The following is a 21,663-nucleotide window of genomic DNA, read 5'->3' on the forward strand; positions in this document are numbered from 1 at the left end:
AATAGAAACTTCTGCTTGACTATCTGGTTTGTCTCTCAGATTCAAACCTTCCACTGAAGCAGCCGTTCCTGCCAGTCCGAAGCACTTCTGGGTCACAGGTTAATGTAAATAGGACTTCCTCTCGTCACTGGGCCATATTCAAATTGCACCTTCCTCAGATCAGTCAAACTTGCAGTCTCTCTCAATAGATGCTGAAGTTCATTCCTCTTCCACCCACCTACAAAGACTTTCTCTCGTTATGAAGATTGGCAGTCTCTTCTCAAGCTAGATGCCGGAATCTCTCCTCTTCCACATATCTACAAATACTTCCTCTTCCCACCTCTCATCTTGTGCTCTCGTTCAAACAGTCTGAATCACCAACTACTAACCTCCTTCCTCTTATCACCCAGTTAGGCAGAATCGCACTTTCCTCATGCCAGTCGAATTCCCAATCTCTTTTCAGGCTTGATGCCAAATTCTTTCTGCTCCCACGGCCTTACAAATACTTCCTCTCTCCCTCCCATCTCACGTTTCTCACCCAAACAGCCTTGGGTCCTAGGTCGCCAGACAGTCTGAACCACCGCGGGCTTCTGTAGCCTATCTTTACACTCCACCTTTCCATCCTCGCTACTCCATTTTATCTCTACTCACACTCCCTATCGGCTCCCATAACCGACTTTCGTAGGTAACCTACTTCCATAACTTTTGCCGACCTACCTCCACAGTGAGGTCCAGTTTCTGACCTACTCCATCAGTCTTCATCTCGACAACCTCTCTTATCGCCATCTAATCTCTTACCTTGCTCCTGCCCCCTGAAACATCCTCCTCCAAAGCAGTTCCCAACGACAAAAATCCTGCCCATCACCATCGCAGCAACAGACAAGAGGGGCTCTCCTATCAGTAGAATCTCCCGTTTTCTGCCCTCCAGCTTTGTTATCGTTCCTCAGCCTCTGGACTGATCTCACGACCATCTATTAACCCACATCTCTTCTCTCAAAAGTCTTCTTATTTCCTTCTATTGCTTTCAACTGAGCGAGGCCTACTCAGCTCCCTTTGCCATCTCTTCAACTCGATCTCTCTGTCTGGGTCTACCTACCCATCCAAACCATCAACCTCACGCGTATCGACGGATCCAACAAGACATTAGGGTTGTTAACCGAGGCGTATCAACTTGCAATTCAGGCCTGATTTGTTTATGATGTAGGCCTTTTTCATCTTTGAAAGAGGCCTAAAAATGGATAATAACGACGGTGGTGGTGGTGGTGGTGGTGGTGGTGATGCAGGGGGAGGAGAGGCACCTGGGGGTAGATACTGCGTCATGCCAGGCTGTAACCAGCGGCAGGCTCAGAGAAGGCTACTCCTGCAGAGGGAAAACGAGCGGTTGCACGGGGAGCTGAGGGAGGCGAGGGAGGAGCTTGCGGGGGAGAGGGCCGAGAAGGAGAAGTTGAGGGAGAGGGTGAGGGTGTTGGAGGCGAGGTTGGGGCCGGGGGGGTTGCATACTGAGCGGGTAAGTTTGCTTTGATTCAGGGGGAAATCCAGGGGCTAACCAACAATGAATACAGACGTGGCAGGGCTTGCTCAGGGACTTTCTCAGTGGTGTGCCGGGGTTGACGTATCGGATGGTTTTTAAGCAGAGTGCCAAGGAGGAGAACATGAGTACGCTGGTTACTTGGAGGCATCCTGATTTGAGGTTTGTGCCGGGGGTGCGGGCGGTGGTGGAGGAGGAGAGTGAGGAGGAGAGTGAGGAGGAGAGTGAGGAGGAGAGTGGTGAGGAGGGGAGTGAGAGTGGGAGTGAGGAGGGACAGGGTGAGGGGGGGAGGAGGAGGAGGAGGAGAGTGAGGAGGGGGAAGGAGGTGATGATGACAACGAGCTGCCAGGAGCAATGCTGGACCCCCTGATGGGCATATTGACACGCACCCCTCAGCAGGCTGTCGTCAAGTACGCCAAGCCCTTCCCCTTTGAGAAGCTCCCCGGGTTCATCCAGTTTGACATCTTCAAGAAAGTCCTCTTCAAAGACGGTCAGCTGATCCACTGCGTCTCCCGACTGGACGCCTTCCACCCCCCTTCCACCTTCCCCCCCGAGGAAGAGCTGGAGCGACGGTCTGGACTGCGGCACTTCTTCTTCTGGGGTCCGAAAAAAGACTGCTGTGTCAACACCGACGGCCACGAACCCGCCGAGGTGCTCGCTTTACTCCAAGGCTCCAAACGGTTCCTCTTTCTGGGCACGCACGTCTTCTACGGGCTCAACACCTTTGCCTTTTCATCCCTGGGCGAGTTTCATCGCTTCTGTCAGGGGAGCGGGGTTGCGAGGGTGGAGAGGATTCAGCATGTTGAGATTGTCTGGACGGGCAACCAGCACCTCACGGCACCGACATACAGGCGGGTGGCGGCGAATGGCGAGGAGGTTGGCGCGCCCATGGTGCCGTTCTCGCGGAGGACTCACGCGTTGAGCTGGCTGGTTGATATGAAGAGGTTGAAGACGCTGGTGGTGCATATCAATGAGTCGCAGAAGAGTTGTATGCGGAGGGGGACGGAGCACCCGGCTATGAAGAGGCTGCTGGGGAACAAGACCAAGGGGCAGCCTAATTACAGGATGAATAGGGCTTTGAGGACGGTTCAAGGGGTGGATTATATTTACCAGCTCAGGGGGATGGAACGGGTGAAGTGGTATGATTTGAACAAGGCGGTCCGCTCGGGTGGTGGGGTGAGGCACGAGGTGGAGGATTGGAGTTTTGAGAGGGATATTGAGACTGTGGTCGCCATGCCCAAGGTGCCAATTAGGGCCGAGGGGAGTCGGTTAGAGAAGCTGAGGAGGCTGGTTGGAAGGGGTTCGTTTGGGGATGATGAGGAGGATGGCGATAGGGGTGATGGTGGTGGAGGAGGAGGGAATGGTGGTGGGAGTGATGGCGGTGGTGGCGGAGCTAATGCGAGCCAGGGCCAGTGGAAGCCACCCGAGAAAGACTGGGAGCTCGTGAGGGATACCTACAGTCTGGAGAACGGCCGCTGCTCGTACGATGAGCTCAGAGAGGGAGGAAGTAGGGAGTATGATGCCGATGTGGCCAGCTTCGCGCTGGGAAGCAGCAGGGGTGGAGGAAGAAGAAGAGGAGGTGGAATGGCTAGAGGGAGGCGTTCAGGGAGCGTTGCAACGCACACAACCACTACAGGCTACACATCGAACCTATCCACCAGGATCTCAAACCTGTCATCCAGGCTCTCACAACTCCACTCCAACTCTTCAAACCTTGCTCGCCCTCCCTCGATTGCCCACTCCAGGGCCAGCTCGCCGCTCTTTGTAGGCAGCTCAGATGACGACAGCGAGCTGGTCATCCTAGACTCGGGGCCCATGTCCTTCAACAGAACCACCGAAGCCGCCGACGGAGAGCGCTTACGAGCCATGCTAGACGATCTCCCCCCCACCAACCCCTCTGCTCAAGGTAGCATGCAAACCCCTCATTCAACAGCCCCAAGACGCTCCACCACCACTTCCTCCCTCTTCGTCAGCGGCTACAACACCCCTCTTATCAAAAACTCCAGCACACCAACTCCTCAAGCTCCCCCAAGAACCCCCTCAATGTCAGCCTTGCCCCCTGGCATCGCCCAACCCCCCAGCGGCGGGCTCTTCGTCACCCCTCGCCCCTCCGCTCCCACTCCTCCCCGCCTGGCACCATCAACACCCTCCATACAGCGGGAGTCATCCACCCCCGTCCTCATAATCCACCCCTCTAGGTCAGGGGAGCAGATCGATCTCACCCATGATGACGACGCGTCCGAAATCGTGGATTTGACCGAGCAAAACGACGAGGACACCGACGATGACAAGGACAGTGTCATCTCCAGCGATAGTGACGACGATTCCGACAACGAGGAGGAGGACACACCCGATGCGAACCTGCTCAGAACACCACCTCCTAGCTCACGCAAGAAGCGGGGGCTCGATGATCCAGGGGGGGGGAGTTCATGTAATTAGTTTATATTACCTAACGGGGTTTTACCAATAACAAAAATGCGTTGATTTACAAATATTCTGCTATGATCGTGAGTAACAAAATCATTTTGTTACGAGTATAAAAAAGTAGAGACAAGCAAAAAAATCCAAGTTAAACTTGGATGGAAAAAGAATGGAATATCACATGTGCCCACAGCCAGAATCGAACTGACGACCTCATCATTACTAGTGATGCGCTCTACCACTGAGCCATGCGGGCCTATTGGTTGTTATTGTTGTATTACCTACCCCACCCACGCCTTATCATTGTAACCATTCCTCCATCCTTTGCTCCACCACCCCTATACCTCCCCCCTTTACCTCCCCCCTTTACCTCCCCCCTTTACCTCCCCCCTTTTTGCCTCCGCGTTCATTCCTCCGACCCACCATAGCTCTCGCACCACCGCCTTCCCTCACAGCAACACCACATACTACCAGCTCACACAAAATCACAACGCAACGCATACATTCACCATCAGTTACGTACCAAACCCTCATCCCATATCAGACAAAAATTGAATACATATCCCTCCTAATACCCAGCCCCCCTATAATAATTCCCCGCCGCATCATCCCCACCTCCAGCAACCTGCGCACTAGGCGGAACATAAGCCTTATACCTCCCCTCCCCTCCCCCTCCCCCAGCAGCGGCACCACCACCAGCACCAGCAGCACCCTCCCCAATCCGACTAGGTAACCCCTGCCGAGCATCAAACGCCGGCCCGCTCGGCTTCAACGGCGGAGGCGACATCGTGGTCACCGGCACCGCCGGCCTTGACGTGTACGGACTATCCGGCGCACCACCATATCCCTCACCTCCATACTGCCCACCCGCATTCGCAGCAGCAGCATAATAAGGATTGGTCTGCACTCCCCCGGGAACAGCCGGCGGGGGAGCACCCGGAGCACTCGGAGCACTCGGCGCACTTGGGCTGGCAGCCGCATAAGGATCGTCATTGTTGTTGGCGCTATAAAACGAAGCGTATGACCCGCTCGGATTATGATGCGCCGCAACAGGCGAGTCATAAACCGATGTGGACAACTCCTGCGGCCCTCCATAACTTTGCGGACGAGGGTTACCACCCGGGCCCCCTGTTGACGGGGACTGATAAGCCGTGTACTGCCCCTGAGGAGGAGGCGACACAGAAGTCTGGATCGGGGCCGGCTGCTGCCCGCTAGATGGCACCCTCTGTTCGTTCGGACGTTGAGGGTATCCCTGCTGCTGCTGTGGCGCTTGCTGCTGCTGAGGAGGTTGTGGTGGTGCCTGTTGCTGAGGCGCCTGTGGTGGTGCTTGATTTGGCTGGGATGGAATCTCCGCACCCGCGAAATACACCGGTGCAGGAGTTCCCGTCTGAGGAGGACGCTGGAAGTTGGGAGAAGGTGAGGATGGTGGATATTGAGATGATTCTACTCGTATATACAAATCAGCTGTTGCTCAGTTCTAGTTTCGCGATCCCTCCTAAGCACCAAACTCGGCCAATGCCGTACCTTGTTGAGCAGGGGCAGGAGTGTAGAATCTCTGCGGGTCTTGAGGACCAGATGGACCAGGAGCGTAGCCCTGGCCGGCAGGAGGATACCCTCCAGGAATCTGTGGGCGCATCGCGTATTGGTGATACGTGGGACCAGGAGGGTGAGACATGGACGACTCAAGCAGAGCCTCATAGTCTCTCCTAGCCTTGATGAACTTTTCATTCAGCTGCGTAAAGTCATCTGCACACCCAGTTAGCCAATCCCCATTCGAAAACCCTCCTGGAATGCCATACCTTTCTTCTGAGAGTACTTCTCAATCAGCTTGATAAGCTTAGGCCGAATGGCCAACGTCTGGTGATAGAGCTTCTGTGTCGCAAAGTCAGCCTCCCACTCTCCACCCTCCAAAATCCAGCCCAACATACCGATATCTCCTCGTTATCCTCCTCCCTCGGCCCAGTATTGCTCGCACTCAACAGCGTCAACAACTTCTCCACATTCTTGATCTCAGCAAACACCTCCGCCTCCATCTGCGCCTCCCTCTGCAGCTCATCCGGCGTGGGATCGGTCAACTTCTCCACATAATTCAAGGGAAAAATGCCCGTTTTCCCCTTCAATGAACCCCTCCACCAATCCTTATACACACTCTCCAACACGGCAATCACATCCCCCTTCTTGAACTCCAACTCCCCCGGCTCCGACGGCAAGAAATCGTACAAAGCCCTCACCCTCGACACCGTCGCCGCCGTAGTTCCAGAAGCAACCGGCTGGATCGGCGCTGCCGCCTCCTCCTGCTGCTGCTGCTGCTGCCGCTGCTGTTGTTGTTGCTGACCCGCACCGGCACTCCCACTGGGGCCAGCAGCAGCCGAACTACCCCCACCAACTCCCTTCCCCTTCTTCCTCTCCTCCTCCTGCAAGCTCAGCTTGAGCGCCATCTGCAACTCCTCCTCCTCCTTCTGCCTATCCACCTCAGTCAAGCTATTCTTCTGCGGCGCGCTAGGAGGGTGCAGCGTGGGGTTGCTCTGCTTCAGGCGATAGTAAGCATCGTACATGATCCCCAGATCCGGATCAGACTTGAACATGTCGCTCCAGTCCTTCATCCTCTCCAGAATCTTCGCCTTGACTTGATTGTGCGTGTTCCGGTCGTTGGCCAGTTTGAGAAGGGCATCGGTAAACGCGCGGGAGGAGAGCTCGCGGTGCATGTTCTTTCCACAATTTTGGGAGAGGGCGTTTGCGACCTGCACAGGTAAATCATTACTTGTTAGCAAAGGGGCCAAGTGTGTGTGTATGTGCGAGTAACAAAAGCAAAATGATAACCCACCTCAAGAGTATACAACTGCACATTCGCATTCCGATGAGCCAGCCTCTTAATCATGCTCTGCACCGCATCCTTGCTCCCATTAGCATCGCTCGCTACCCGGTCGCAAACCTCCATGATGGCTCCCCAGTCCTCGGAAGTAAGATTCTCATCCGTGGCCTTGTCTATTGTTCACTTGGTCAGCATCCCATTTCATCAATCATGGACAGAAAAGAAAGACATACTAATGGCCTCATCATACGGCCCGGCCGCCGCCGCTCGGAACATGCTGGGCGAATGTGTTGCTAAGCTTGCTATCCCTGGCAGAAAAGGCCGATTCGACTCGATCAAAAAGAAAACTCTTGTGCTATCCCAACCCTTCGGCAGAGAAGATGCGCGGTTTTTTGTCTAGGGTTGGCGGTTTCGGCGTTGCTGGTAGGTGGTGGTGAAAGGTTCCTGAAAGGAAGCTCTGACGTCGGCGTTCGATTGCTTGCTCCAGGTACGGGGACGGATAAGCTCCCCCGCTTCCCGCCCGTCAGTTCGTCGCTGTTCTTTCTGTCTGGTCTTTTGGCTCGTCTCGCCAGGAACTGGATAGTATTGCTTTTTGCTGGAAAGACTGATATATCAAACGGAGGATATCCTCTCTAGGTGCGGTGTATTAATTGCACAAGGTTGGTATCGATGATGATCAAAGGTCAAGGTTCAAGGTCAAGTGGGCAGTGCGCATGTGCCGCGTGGTTGGTCAGGCCTCCCACCAAGAGCATGGTATGGTTACGTAAATACTGCCGCGCACTGCACGCTTACCAGCAGCATCACATGTAAGATACAGTAAAAGCCGTAACAACAGCCGCCGCTTCAACTTGCCGCCCCCCCATTGCGTATGCAGCTTGCGCAGCCACGAAAAGAAAACTCCATCTTGGCCGACAGCTCTTGGACATGTCAAGCTAGCACATGGCAGATTTCCTCTCGAGGTGTCTTGGCCAAAAGCCAGACACCTACCATTCTCTATCACTCATACATAATCAAGGAAGCAACAATATCAGATCAGATGAACCATGAGGAACAACGTAAAATTGGGAGCTATGTCCACACACATACACACACACCCTCCCCCACCAGATCATATACAATACAATAATAGAAATATATGGTGTATACAAATGCCATTTGTAAATACACCTCATGCTGATGCTCCATGCATCCTCCATCTCTATCGCTTCCAAACATCCATGTGCTCGCTCCGATGCTATGCCGTTCCTCTTCTTGCTGTCTGTTTGGTTTTCACAATCTCTTTGCCACCCACCCATCCCAACCTCACCAATCCCCTATATCCCTAACATCTCATTCTTTCTGGAAACATAACTCAAAACAAACCAAACCCCCATGTTAAAAAGCAATCGCTCGCTGTTGTTCCTGTCCTGATTGCCCCCCTAGTCCCCCATAACATACAATCCACTTTGCAACGCCAGAGAAACAAAAAGGTAGCCCACAGTTGACATGACCAATCAAACAACCCAAGAAAAGATCATGACCATCCTTTCCTCAAAACTCCTCGCAACCCCGGTTCCCGTTCATTACTTCCGTCTTCTAGGCTCCTCCTCCCAGGTCCCAATTCACTCAGTTCAAAGAGCAACGGCTCTTCCGTCGGACCATCCACACTGGTGCCCAGCCTCGCCGATGAAAATGAGTTTGGCCTATTCGTCCTGACGGGATATCGCACGCCCCGACCACCGAAAGGACTGGCGATAGCCGCCGGCGGCACATCTCCTAGACTCTCACTCCCATCCTTGTTTCCCGCGCTACTGCCTTCTGCCGCAGTAGAACTCTGCCCGCCTGCACCTCCCTGATAGGCAAGCAGCGTGCTCAATGTCGGTACATCCTTGTCTGCACCCGCCTCAACACTGGCGCTGCGCTGGCCAGGATACGAATCCACATCAGCCGCCAGCGAACGGTGCTGCTGCACCACCGAGCTAGATCGCCGGTTCGGGTTGCCCACATGGTACAACCTGGGCGATAGCGGAATGTCAATAGCACCCGTGCCTCGCCCGCCCTCCTGCGCGACAGGAGTCTCCATATCTTCGGCTTCGTCTTCCTCGGCAACAGTGACACCAGAACTCCTACCAGCACGGCGGGTCACCTGCCCCGGAGCTTGATAATCAATAATAGAATTCTCACTCAGCCGAGACGGAATCGCTGGCGTGTGAGGGGTGTGTGGCGAGAGTGGCTTGCCAGGAGAGGTAGACGTCGACATGGAAGCCGGGTTTGCCATGCTGGGCACGTTGCCGAGTTGGCGGCTTGACGTGCTGGAAGAACGCTGCAGATGCATCGACGACGCCATCGAGTCTGTCAGGACATTGTTCGTTTCCCGCATCATCTGATACTTGGACAGCTGGTTGGCCGTCCTCTTGGAGGCCGAGGACTCGCCCTTGCTGTTGACCTCGAAGCTTTTGAGCGTCTTGTGGCTGTCAAGGGCCTTGAGAAATTCCGAGATATTATCGTCATCAGTCACAAAAGAACCCGAGCTGGCGATACCTCCGGCTTCGGTCAGAAGGCCCGATCCAGGTTGAGCGGATGATGACAAGCTCTGCTTCCCGCTGCTGGCCTGATCGTCATCGCCCCTGCTCTGCCCGCCAAATGAAAGGCGCCCTCGTCGGTGAGTAAAGCTGCTGCTGTACCGGTTCCCAGGCTTGGGCGATCCCGACACCACAGGTACATCCTGTGGAGGTACAGAGGGACCCCGCAATGATGCAGCCATTCCGGCTGTCAGCGATGATCGATTGCCAGACCGACTAAACTGGCTGAGTCCTGACGGGCGCGATAGTGATTGCGGGGACGGTGGCACGTCTGCATCCGCAAGTCTGGGAGAGCCTGAAACTGAGCCAGCTTTGAACGGCTGGAAAGAAACGGATGGCCTCCGAGAGCTTTCCTCCCCAGTTCTCAACGGAGGTCGGGTCAGAGCGCCACGGATAGGTAACGAATGTGGCGCACTTGGCCGCTCCACGCTGGCTGAAGTAGACTCTGATGGGGAGCTCGTGTCGGATCCAATAGGGCGGACCTGTCTCAGTGCAGTGATGGGGCTTGTTCCCAGCGCCCCTTCGCCATGGAAGGTGGACAGACTGCCATACGTCTGCTGGGGACCCGGCGTTTCACGACCGAGCCTGTGAGCTGGGAGCGAGCCCGGCTCGGCATACGAGTCCGATCTTCCATGCCTGCGTGACCGGTGCTGAATGGTTGGCCTAAAGAAGTTCTCCTCCACCATGAAGCGCGAGCTCAGCAACGATTCTGAAGCGTCTACCCGAAAGTTGCAATCGTTTCGATAAGTGACCGAGGCGGAAAATCGGCCCACGGGGATGTCAAGATCTCCAAAATCATATGTGGTTACCGCCTCCCTCCCATCTCCCTCGTGGAGTGGCTGTCGTAATGGGTCATATGTGGTGAGATACTCGGGCTCTGCAGTCGACACCCGACACTTGACTTGCAGTGCCGGATGGACTCCCTTGGCGAGCGCTTGTTGCGAGTACTTCCAGCAGGGCGTGACGCGTGTTGCCATAAAAAGTGTGCGAAAGAACATGATGGCCCTCTTGTATAATGTCGGTAATGTTGGGGCAAAATCGCCAAGGCCGTTTGTTGATACATCTTTGAGCTCGATCGCCCACCGCTCCAGGACGACCTCGGTATTCTGCGCTCGCGGTCGTCGGCTTCCAAATCCATCGTCACTTGTTTCTGAAGGATTCAGGGCTTCCAAAACATCCCACCTCTTTCCGTTGTCATCGATGAGCACCAGGCTCTGGCTGCTATTTAAGCTGGAGGCATCGATGTACGTCTCGATGACTAGGGGCGGCGGAGGGCTCTCGAACGAGCCGGACGTCTTGTATACCCGAAGTTCATGCCGAAAATCGTCGGTATCGTCGGTGTCTATAGAAAACTGATTGCTGTCAGCGGGAGTATATCACATGCAAAACAACCTGTCCGGCCGTAACTTACCCATTTGTTCACCACCTTGGTCCCATCGGCGTTCCGGCGGGAAGTCGGCCCAAGGCTCACGCGAGACCCTAGAATGAGCACAGCGGCTTTGAGGTAGAAGTTCTGTCATGATATCAGCCTTGTCCTGTCCTCCCCTTTCCACACCCACGTACCTGGATGATCTGGTCCAGCTTCTTGATGGTCTCCCGGGGGGTATCGGCGCCAGAAGATGCCGGAGGACTGCCCGGGGCTGCGGCGTCCGAGCCGGTGCGGATGCGGTCCCTCGGGTTGTTGGTACGTGTGGGGTTTGTCTGGGGAGAAGATGCGGGGGAGGACACCCGGGGCGGGTGACGGGATTGTTGATGCATTGCTGCGGCTAAGAATGGAGGTTGGGGTCGGGACAATGGACTTTACATAGGTACGGGGATATTGTGTAGTAGGTAGGTAGGTAGGTAGGTTGTTGATGTGTTGTAATGTTGCAGGATGGCTATCGAGAAAAAGTCAAGGTCAAGCAAGTGGTGCCGAGTGTTGTTTGTCAAGAAGTTCGGATCGAGACAGATGTGGAGGTGGATAATGGATGGTGGATGGGTGGATGTTTAGGTGGGAGGGTTCCAGCGGGTGTTTGCATCCATCGTTTGAGGCGGCGAGATAGGTCAGGATGGGAAGTTTGAGAAAGAGGGGATGATGGCCCAAGGCGGATTTCAGGGGGAGGGGAAAAGGAGGATGCTGGTTGGCGGTGACGGTGACGGTGACGGCGACGGCGACAAAGTGATAAGTGGTCAAGTCCCAGTCCCAAGGCAGACGGCCGGCTGAGGCTCTAGGGCTCCCCCAGTGTGGTTCCACGTAGTAGGCAACGGGAGCGTGCAGCTGCAACGAGAGAGGCACGAAACTGTCTGTCTTTTTTTACAGAGAATGTCGTGCGCTCTTCTTCCGATAACGACAGTCACCTCAGTCACCTCAAAGTCATAAACAGACGGCGATGTCGGAAGAGAACCCACGGTTAACACGGTCGATGCGCCAGGCGATCGAGATAAGGATTGACTCCCTCACTTGTTCCTGGCTGCATCGACTAACGTAAGCAGGCACCTCGTGGTCAAGGAACAAGGGTTCTTTGGCAGGAAGCTTAGCCCAAAACGGGCGCTACAACAGACTGGCAGTCGTCTGTCAAGTGCCGGCATAACGGGGAGCTTACAGCTGGCAGTTTTGGTCTACCACCACCACTATCTTTCAGTCATCAGTCCATCATCGGCTTTCTTTTCGGAGAGAACTCAACAAAAAGAGACAAGTGCCGCCCCCCCTCCCGTGACCGTTGAAACTGGTGTGCTGGTATGTACATAGTGCAAGCCTCTCTTTCGTCATCACATCACGCAAAACCGCCAAGCACGACCAAGACGAGCGATGATGCAATGTAACTGGGTTGATTTCCTTATCTCATATCATCGCTCATCGGCAGGCAAATGCACCTCGCTGCCAGCCTCCCGCTCACCACCTGCCTAGAGCTAATTCTCTTGTTTTGACTTTAAAAACATTGAGATGCCTAGATCCTTTGCATATATTTTCTGCAGTCTTGGTCCTGAGCCGTTCTCCGCTGACAGATAAATATCGATGGCTGGGAACTCATTCACAAGAAGCTTCAGTCACCACTGGTTCTCTCCACAGTCCAACGTGTGGCATTTAAGTCTAGGTATCAGCCTCCAACGGCTTGCAGTCTTACGGTCTAAGAAGTTGCCTGGTCACCAGTAACCTGTTGCCTCCTCTCATTCCGAACTCACCAATGACCACACAACAAGTTGAGCCTCTACCAGTCTTATCACGATATCTCTTCTCTGTGCTCTCTTTTCTCCAGGCATACAACAAAAACTCTCAGACCTCGAAACCCCAAAAGCATCCCCACCGGATTACCCCTTTCAGCCTCCGTATGGTGTGCCTGTGTCAGTCTCTGGATCAACCTCGCACTGCATTGGACACAAGACACACCTGCCTCCCCGAACCACTGGTCAATGGACTCAACCAAGCCTTTCCACACCACAATGTTAATTACTTCCCATGTCACACGTCACTCGTCACTCTTCTCTTGTCATACAGAACATGAGAACCACCCATCGGCGATAAGGGAGATGAACCAGGCCTTACTTAGCCACTCACACTTCCCAAACAACTTGCACTTTTTACCCTCGGCAAAGATAGCCCACACCCAGCAAATAGAACCTCAATCCGATCTGAGGCTGTCCGTCCTGCATACCTCGTGCTTAGTTGTCCGTACATACATACACGCAAACACACACACAGCAACCCATCACATGCCAGCCTTCTCTCATGCAAAACAACAAAGATATGCAATGCACCACAACGTGGGATTGTCCAAACCCTGAGTGGCAATTGACCAACAATTGGCATTCGGGAGAACCAGCCTAGGTAGACATTGAACAAATCAACCTTGCAGACCTAGCGTTTGGTAGCTAAGCCTCATATGTAGGTAAGGTAAGGAAGATGGTCTCGGACAGCAAGAGTATATGCATAGGTAGGTATGTGTTCGGACGTGCGTGGTAGAATGCTAGATTTTCCACTGAAGTCAAGTCTCAAAAGCAAACCATGTTACACTACCGCGCAATTGACCAACAATTGCAGACCCACGGTGCCTATCTCAGAGAGGACAAGTCACCCAACATCCACAGAGTGCAAGTGTAGATAAGATGTCCTCAAAGACGGCGCAACTCTCCATCGCCAATGAACACCGTGACCACCTAGGTACCTAGCCATACATCGACGGCCGACCAACTGAAAGGCCATTGAAACCACGATAGGTAGGTATCAAACGGATCTCTCAACCAGGTCAGATCTCGCGACCAATTACTTGCTGACTTGCTCACCATGTGGAAATGTATAACTCATATGTGTGTATGTGCTGCATAGGTATCTATCCATAGTATGTACGTACCAATGTGGCCACCCATCAATCTGTCACATACCTCTCTTCCCCAAACCAAGATATATATATATACAAGCGAAAAATGCAGCCAGAGCAGAGTAATCAAACCATGCACAAATATTCAAGTCCTTGTTGCCACGCTCCCAAAACTCCATTTATGCGTTGCTGTTGTGCATTCAGAATCAAACACTCAACTCGTGACACCCCTCAGCTCCCCTCACCAACAGCTACAGCAGCCGCCGGCCCTGACGCACCCGACTGCTCCCTCCTCGCGCCTCTCCCCCTTCCCCTCCCTCTATTCTCCCTCGACGAGCCAGCACCACCACCCCCTTTCTCCCCCTTTCCACCTTCACCCCCACCACCACCACCTCTCTTCCCTCTCCCTCCTCCTCCCCCCCTAGCATTCCCCTCACCAACCCCCCTAGCTTTATCCCCCCTCTCACCCTCACCACCACCACCCCCACCTCTCCTCCCCCCGTCCCCTCTTGTTACCACCCTCCTTTTTACTCCCTCCCGCCCCAACACCACCCAACCTCCTCCCCTCCTCCTCCCTCATCCTCTTCTCCTCCGCATCCCACCACTCCTGAAACGCCTGCTCCTGCTGAATCTCCTCCAAGCTCCTCTTCGCCGCCGCCTCCTTCACGCTCTCTTTGACTCTAATCTCTTGCTGCATGATATCCTCCATCGTGAAGCCCGCCATCAAGTCCCTCTCCAGCTTGTGCGCAGGCATAATGTAATTTTTCGAGTGCGGCACCAGGGGCTCTTCCTTCTTTGCAGGAACAGCAGGAGGTTTGGAAGCGCTGGATGAAGGAGTAGAACGCTGACCCGCAAACCTCGTGTCGGGGGAGGCGTTCCTTATTGTCTGTACCGGTTTGACGGCGGGAGGGAGGAGTTGTGGTGATGGCTGAACAGGAGGTTTAGGTCCACCCCGGCCTTTGATAGTAGCCAGCTTCCACGGTGCCGCGGACGCGGACTCATCTTTGGCTCGTTCCCACGCATTCTTCGACTGCTGCTCCGCCTTCGATGCCGCCATCGCCAACTGAGCGTCCTTCTCCGCCTGCTGCTGCCTCTTCTTCTCCTTCTGGCTCATCTTTCCTTGAGCAGGCCGTGGGGCACCCCCCTCCTTCACCTTCTGCGCCGCCAACCCCGCCGACAGCGCCGACTTGGGGCTCTCCGACTGGATGATGCCCCTCAGGTCAAGCTTCTCCGTCAACACAGCAGCCGCACCACCCCACGGAGTCCCCGTCTTGACTGAAGTAGTACCACCTACATCCACGGGACGGGTAGCAGCAAGTGTAGGTTTTGCAGCACTAGGCGCGGAATACGGGATGACCGGAGGCGACGACTGCTCAAGGCTCATCCAGACTTTCTTCCCCTTCCCCTTCACCGAGCTCCCCAGCGGTGCGATCTTGTCCTCCGCGGGTACTTCACCAGTCTTTCGGGGTCGCAGGGAAGGACTGTTGATAGGCGAGGAATCATCCTCCTCCTCCCCCTCCATGTCAAACATCATATCCCCCTGCTCCACCTTCGCCTTCAAATCCGGACTAAAAGGCTCGTTCCTCCCCTTCCTGACCCTATCAGGCGTAGGCGTGAACAAACTCCCCTCCTCCAGACTCCCAAACTTGGTCCTCCCACTCACAACACCCATCTTCCTCTCCTCCTCCTTCTGCACCTTGAACCCCATCTCCCTAACCCTAACCTGCCTCTCCTCAAGTACATCCTCCGCCAACTCCGCATCATCCAACTGACTGCTCAGCTGCGCCCGATAACTCGCCAGATAAGGATAATGCGCCAGCTGGTTATCCCTCACCACAGCATCCAGCTCCAGCAACAAGTCCTCATCCAGCTCGTCAAGCAAGTGATTCTCCAGCATCGTCTCCAGCTGAAGACAAATATACTCCAACCCCGCGTCCTTGAACTCGGTAACCGAACACGGCCCAATCGCATTGAGAAAATGCGCAATATTCCGAATATTCGCAAACCGTCCCATGACCTTCTGGCATATCTGCGCCAGTCGGTCCAGCATCAAATAGTTCGCAGTCGACATGACCTCCATGACCAGATCCAAAAAGTCATCAAACGTGTCGCAAACCGCCGAGTCAAACAGCTCATCCCCCGCATCTGCGTAAAGATACTGCAACACATACCCAAACGCCGTAGAGTCCATGTGCTTCATATCAAGCCTGATAATCCTCTCCTCCTGCTGCCTACGACCAGCAAGCCACGCCCCCCCGGACCGCCCAAAGAACAAGCCCTCAAACCACGGACACCGCCTGCACAAAAACCTGCTGTGAACAGCCACCTCCGTCCCATCAAGCTCGAGCAGCGCATCCCCATCCTCAAAAAACCGCCTCCTGTCCCCCTTGAGCGCAGCCCGAAAGTCCTCATCCATGCACCTCTCCGGTTCCACCTGCAGCCTCGCCGCAGCCTCAAGGTTGTGCATTTCGAGTCGCGCGGCCAGTCTCATGACCTCCAACCGCACCTGGCGGTACCGGTACGCCAGCGCAGGAGCATGCCGCGTATAGTTCCATACCGGAACCACCCGGTCCCTGTAGGCAAAAAGCACGAGGTTCAACAGCGTGAGCAGGTCCAAGCCCTGGAGGCAAACGACCGTTTTGCTGCCGTCGTCGTCGTCCTTGTGAACGGTGAACAACTCATGTGCGTAGCTGCCCGTCCCCCGAAACTCTGACAACGCTCGTCGGAGTACCGAGCTGCGCGCAGAGAGTAACCAGCTGTGCACAGGAATCTTGAGCTCAGGGGCGGACGACACGCAAACGACCGTGTCCAATGGTTCGTTTCGGCATCCCCACATGGCCAGGTGCTGAGCCAAGTCTCTCTCCAGATCCGGGGACCTCAAGATTTCATAAGCGATATCCCCAAGTCGTGCCTCAAGATCAGGGTTCTCCCAAAACTTCCGGCTTTCTTGCGTGGATTCCCCATCCTCAGAAGCCTCAAACCCCTCCAGACAGTTCAACGGCGCCACATCATCCCACAGAGTCTGCTCATCCACCGCCAGCTGCTGCTTCATCACCTCCGAGTCCTCCCGGATAGCAGCAAAAGCCCCATACGCGGAGGCCCGAACAGTAGCAACCTTGGTGATATAAGGGACGCGCTGGAACTTGAAATTCCTCTTCGATTCCGAAATGTTGTTGGCGGAAGAAGCGCCCTTGCCTTTTACACGCTTGATCCTTCGCCACACAGCTCCAGACTTGGTGCTGAGAATCACCGAACCATTTTCCCCGACACCAACCGAACAGACCCCGTCCTTACTGGCATTCCAGATCCGTTGAGGTGCCGTCACGGCGCCCTTGAGTTTGGAGGGGTTCGTCGTCGATGTGGCCGGTGGGTTCGTTTCCATCTTGTGATCCAGATTCATGGTGAACAAATCACCCCGTTTCGTCAACGCCGCAATGGTTTCTCCGCCCGAGGTGATGTAGCTGACCTGATTCCAACCTACTTCATGCCGATTTGACAATCTGAGGTTGCCGATGTAGTCAAAGCTCGCGAACGGGAATTTGACAATATGATAACCATAGCCCGTGAAGATGCATACTGTGTGGTTCTGCAGCAGGATGGTTGTCGCCTTGTCAATGGCGCTGACCATGACAATCGGCGACGAGAAAAGGGACGCGGCCACCTTTCTAGGGGTTTGCTGGTGTTCAAGCGATCTCGAGTCAGCATCCATCAAGGCCAGCTGGCCAAGATTCTTGCCCCAGCAGTAAAGCGATGCACCCGTGTGAGCAACCGAGTGTACCGATGAGGCAGCGACGCCAAGAACAACCTCCTTTTTCAAGGCACCAAAAACTTGACGAGGTATGGTGCTGATGGGCTCCTCGTCCTTCCTCGCCGGAGCAGGAAGCGCATACCCTAGCTGTGACTGGGCATTGCTGCCCCAGGTCCACAAAGCACCCGTGTCATCAACAGCCATGGTGTGATTTTGTCCCAGAGCCACCTGGACAACCCTGCGATCGACAAAGGGGCCCTGCACAGGAACGTAGGTGAAGCGCGTGTTCTCATCACCGAGACCCAGCCGGCCACCACGTCCAACACCGCAGATGTAAAGGTTAGAAACCGGATCTGTTGTTAGAACTGCACTGTGGAGCTTGGAGAGCACGACATCCTGAATCACCAATGGCCGGTTCAGGACCAAAGCAGGAATCTTGGACAGATCCTGTGACGCCGGTCGTTGGGCGCCGATTTCTTCGAGATACTCATTGTAAAATCGTTGCAGGAGGTGGTCTGGGCGGTTTAGAAACACTCGCTCGGGAAACTGACGATCGTCCTCGTCCCCAAAGCCCAAGGATAGGTTTCTGTTGCTTCCAAAGGCATACAGGTCTTCTCCGATGCCGTTCCGGTGACTCGCGGCTGTGATGCTCTCAACAGTTTCCTCCGGGTCATCACTATCCGACCCATCGTCGACCACTTGGGCACTATCCCAATCCTTCAAATTACGTTCTCCAATCGTCGAGTTGTACAAGTCAAACGGACTGTTGCCTTCGTGGTCTTTCGTCTTGATAAGCTGTCCCACTCGGTTCACCGAAATCATGTGCCCTGTCAAGTCGGCGCGTTCCTTTTCAAGAAGCATCCTCGCAATGGAAATGTTGCCCGCATACAGAGCCCTATGGAGCGCATTCCAACCACTCTCCGGGTCCTGGGCGTAGATGTCAATGGCGGGGTGCCCGAGCAGAGCTTCGACAAAAGAAACGGCGTTTTCGGCGGTCGAGGAGGCTGCGCGCAGCAATATCGTCAGACCGGCATGGTCACGGCTGTTGACTTCGTTCCGACCAAGCGATCCATTCCAATGCCCCTGAGTCTTGCGCGACTTTGGAGTCGGTCTCGGTGGCGTGCCATGGCCATGGCCAGGACTCCCCGCAGCCCCTATGTTCGAACTCCGCGCGGCATTCTGAGCGCCCTGGCCGGCGGGCGAGAGGAGGCGTCGAAACTTGTCGACATCGTCTTCCCAGTAGGATTTCCACAAGAGATGAGTCATTAGCAGTCGATGATGGCTGAGGCCGGCCGCGAGAGTCCTCCAGGCGCTTCGATGTTTGCGCACCTCGCTGTGGTCTCTGTGGATCACGGCTTTTTTAAAGGTGCTGTGTAGAAGCGCAAGAAAGACGTCCCCCGGAAACGTGCGTTGATGTCTCGGTCAATGGCCCTCGTCAGAAACACAATGCTGAGTGAGAATTTCGCTGCAAGTGGCAACTTCGGCGCAATGACGCGGATACTTTGGGAGCTCGGTCAGATATGGGACGCGCGGGTGCGATAAGGGTCGAGTATGTCGATGTCTGGTGCAGTGTCTCTCGAATTCGGTGAGTGTCTGGTCGAAAATAGGAGTCAGCGACGCGGTGGCTATGAGGTGTCTAGGAAAAGGAGATGACAAATGGCAAATTGCTGGGGAATAATGCCTCCGTGAATCGTGTGCGCAACCATCATCTTGATAACCCCGCGCCAGTGCCGGGCAGCCCCCTGGTCGGGAATGCGCCGCTATCCAGCCAATCGGGTGCCATGCTTCAGGGTCATGTTCCAAGCTCTCGCCATCAAGAGCCTGCAACCGCTACAATAGGTAATCACTGCTGGTACTAACCTATGCCTGTCGTCTGTAGCATTGGAAACGTGCGGCTGGTCCACACAACTTGTCGGTTCTTGTCCATGCATGTCAAGATCTAGTCTGGCGGGGCATTCTTGATGGCGCTTGTGGGAGCTGGGGGAGCTTTGGGTGATGAGGTCTGTGCTGATGGCTGATCCAATCCAATGGCTGATGGATGTCCCAGCCCTGCGGTGTCACTGGATGCAGCAGAAAAATGCAGACGATCCAATGCATTCAGCCTCTTCCCTTGACGATAGCTTAGAGATATATGACATTATTCTATGCCGGTAGTCAAAACATGGATGAGGTTATATAGGTCACTCGAAAACAGTTCAATATTAGGTAATCCCACCAAACATCCAACCCCCCCTGTCGCGATGTGAGGCTGGGATGAGCCTCCGATGTCGTTCCCCCCGCGTGGGTTTGGCTGTGAAAATGTGGGGTGGCAGCCCGCCGCATCCAGAACCAAACTTCGGCGTTGCGTGTAGCGCTCTCCGGTCGGTTACTGAGTTCGGGTTGTAGTAGCAGTCAACGACACCTTTTTTTTTCGCTTCACATTTTCTTCGTGATACCCTTTTTATTTTTTTCCACTTTCACTCGTAGCCAGCCTGCAGCCGTTCCCGCACCACCGTCCACCCCCAACACATCTCCACAATGGCGTCCGAAAAGGCCCCCCTCCCGTTTGTCTACACCTTCATGGCTGGTGAGTTGCTGCTGCCATCCGGCCCATCCGCCAAAAACAACTCAGCCAAGACCCAAGACCGAGAGATGCTGACCATGACTGCCCACCACAGGCGCCATCGCCGGCGTGTCGGAGGCAAGTTGTTGTAACAAACCATACTCTAGTCAATTGGCCTGCTAACATGCAAGCACACATAGATTTTGGTCATGTAAGTTGCTCTGACGCCTGCTGCTCGCGTGCCCCACGATGCTAACCGCCGCCCTACTTCCTCAGGTACCCCCTTGACGTTGTCAAGACCAGAGTGTAAGATCAAGCATACACATATACGACACCAATCCTGCCCGGCAAGCTGACAAGAGAGGATCAGACAACTCCAAACCGGCAAGGCCGCCGCCGGCGCCGACACCTACAACGGCATGTTCGACTGCTTCTCCAAGATCATCCGCAACGAGGGGTATACGCCAAGTTCTTTTTCATAATGAGAAGACACCATGACCAGACCCCGTTAACACTCCCCCCTCTCCTCAGCTTCTCCCGCCTCTACCGCGGCATCACCGCCCCCATCCTCATGGAGGCCCCCAAGCGCGCCACCAAGTTCGCCGCCAACGACAAGTGGGGCAAGTTCTACCGTGAGCTCTTCGGCCAAACCCAAATGACACAATCCCTCTCCGTCCTCACCGGCGCCTCCGCCGGCGCCACCGAGTCCTTCGTTGTCGTTCCCTTCGAGCTCGTCAAGATCCGCCTCCAAGACAAGGCCTCGGCCGGCCGGTACAACGGCATGATCGACGTCGTCATGAAGACGGTCCGCAACGAGGGCATCCTCGCCATGTACAACGGCCTCGAGTCCACCCTCTGGCGCCACATCCTCTGGAACGCCGGCTACTTTGGCTGCATCTTCCAGGTCCGCCAGCTCATCCCAAAGGCCGAGACGAAGCAGGGCCAGATGACAAATGACATCATCGCCGGCTCCGTCGGTGGCACCGTCGGCACCATCCTCAACACCCCCATGGACGTCGTCAAGTCCAGGATCCAAAACACCGTCAAGGTCGCCGGCCAGACGCCAAAGTACAACTGGGCCTGGCCCGGCGTTGCCACCATCGCCAAGGAGGAAGGGTTCGGCGCTCTGTACAAGGGCTTTGTTCCCAAGGTTCTCCGTCTCGGCCCTGGCGGCGGTATCCTCCTGGTCGTGTACACTGGGGTGATGGACTTTTTCCGCAACATGAGGGAGGCCAAGGGTCTTTAAACTGGTCTTTTTGTGAAGCACGCACGCAGCGCTATGAGTTCAAAAAACGGAGAATGAAAAAGGGATGATAGATACCCCCAGGGCGGCAAGCGGCAAACGGTCGTGGCAGGCGCAATAGTTTTTACCAACTGCCTATATTTTCCATACAATTTTCCTGTACATACACAATACATCTAGAGATACAGATTCGCACAAAGAGGCTAGAAAGCACACCCAAAAGGGGGGTTTGAATTTTGATATTTTGCGTAGACAAAATCGTATGTTTTGGAATGTTGTGATCATTGCAATAGTGTTTTCTGTGAGAATGTTATACTATATAAAGGAACGAAAAAGAAGGGGGGGTAAAATTGATCAGAACAATTGTTATTCTGGGCAAAAGAAATGGGTGACTTCCCAGTCGAAGGATGGGGTTATGATGCCCACAGCCAGAATCGAACTGACGACCTCATCATTACTAGTGATGCGCTCTACCACTGAGCCATGCGGGCTTTTGTTTGGTGATTTGATGAAGACTATCTCTGGCGGTTACCC

The 21,663-nt window shown here is 54.7% G+C and overlaps 5 protein-coding genes and 2 non-coding genes across 7 annotated transcripts; 4 read left to right on the plus strand and 3 right to left on the minus strand.

Moving 5' to 3' along the window:
- Positions 1–1,598: 1,598 nt before the first annotated feature.
- On the plus strand, positions 1,599–3,946 carry QC763_001470 (uncharacterized protein; the record flags this gene model as incomplete). The annotated part of the gene is given in 2 exon segments (XM_062905283.1): positions 1,599–1,785; positions 1,800–3,946. The coding sequence occupies 2 exon segments, from the start codon at positions 1,599–1,601 to the stop codon at positions 3,944–3,946; spliced, it is 2,334 nt and encodes a 777-aa protein (XP_062765752.1).
- A 166-nt stretch (positions 3,947–4,112) lies between these two features.
- QC763_0066070 lies at positions 4,113–4,184 on the plus strand. The gene has a single exon. It is a non-coding gene; the product is annotated as a tRNA-Thr (tRNA).
- Positions 4,185–4,329: 145 nt separating this feature from the next.
- Positions 4,330–7,503, minus strand: HSE1 (ESCRT-0 subunit protein hse1). The gene is made up of 6 exons (XM_062905284.1): positions 6,974–7,503; positions 6,753–6,913; positions 5,857–6,669; positions 5,728–5,800; positions 5,432–5,674; positions 4,330–5,371 (listed from the first exon to the last, which is right to left on the minus strand). The coding sequence occupies exons 1-6, from the start codon at positions 7,014–7,016 to the stop codon at positions 4,497–4,499; spliced, it is 2,208 nt and encodes a 735-aa protein (XP_062765753.1). The 5' UTR covers positions 7,017–7,503; the 3' UTR covers positions 4,330–4,496.
- Positions 7,504–7,795: 292 nt separating this feature from the next.
- ATG13 (autophagy protein 13) lies at positions 7,796–11,569 on the minus strand. Its single transcript, XM_062905287.1, has 3 exons — positions 10,865–11,569; positions 10,713–10,814; positions 7,796–10,653 (listed from the first exon to the last, which is right to left on the minus strand). Exons 1-3 carry the CDS (start codon positions 11,057–11,059, stop codon positions 8,254–8,256), a joined length of 2,697 nt encoding a protein of 898 aa, XP_062765754.1. The 5' UTR covers positions 11,060–11,569; the 3' UTR covers positions 7,796–8,253.
- Positions 11,570–13,636: 2,067 nt separating this feature from the next.
- Positions 13,637–21,404, plus strand: QC763_409600 (uncharacterized protein). The gene is made up of 6 exons (XM_062912589.1): positions 13,637–19,910; positions 20,002–20,024; positions 20,087–20,097; positions 20,163–20,192; positions 20,257–20,343; positions 20,418–21,404. The coding sequence occupies exons 1-6, from the start codon at positions 19,862–19,864 to the stop codon at positions 21,130–21,132; spliced, it is 915 nt and encodes a 304-aa protein (XP_062765755.1). The 5' UTR covers positions 13,637–19,861; the 3' UTR covers positions 21,133–21,404.
- On the minus strand, positions 14,066–18,610 carry QC763_409610 (uncharacterized protein; the record flags this gene model as incomplete). The annotated part of the gene is made up of 1 exon (XM_062912590.1): positions 14,066–18,610. The coding sequence occupies one exon, from the start codon at positions 18,608–18,610 to the stop codon at positions 14,066–14,068; it is 4,545 nt and encodes a 1,514-aa protein (XP_062765756.1).
- Positions 21,405–21,548: 144 nt separating the features above from the next.
- QC763_0066120 lies at positions 21,549–21,620 on the plus strand. The gene has a single exon. It is a non-coding gene; the product is annotated as a tRNA-Thr (tRNA).
- Positions 21,621–21,663: the final 43 nt, after the last annotated feature.

Source organism: Podospora pseudopauciseta, chromosome 4 (assembly GCF_035222475.1).
Source record: "Podospora pseudopauciseta strain CBS 411.78 chromosome 4, whole genome shotgun sequence".
NCBI classification, from domain to species: domain Eukaryota; kingdom Fungi; phylum Ascomycota; class Sordariomycetes; order Sordariales; family Podosporaceae; genus Podospora; species Podospora pseudopauciseta.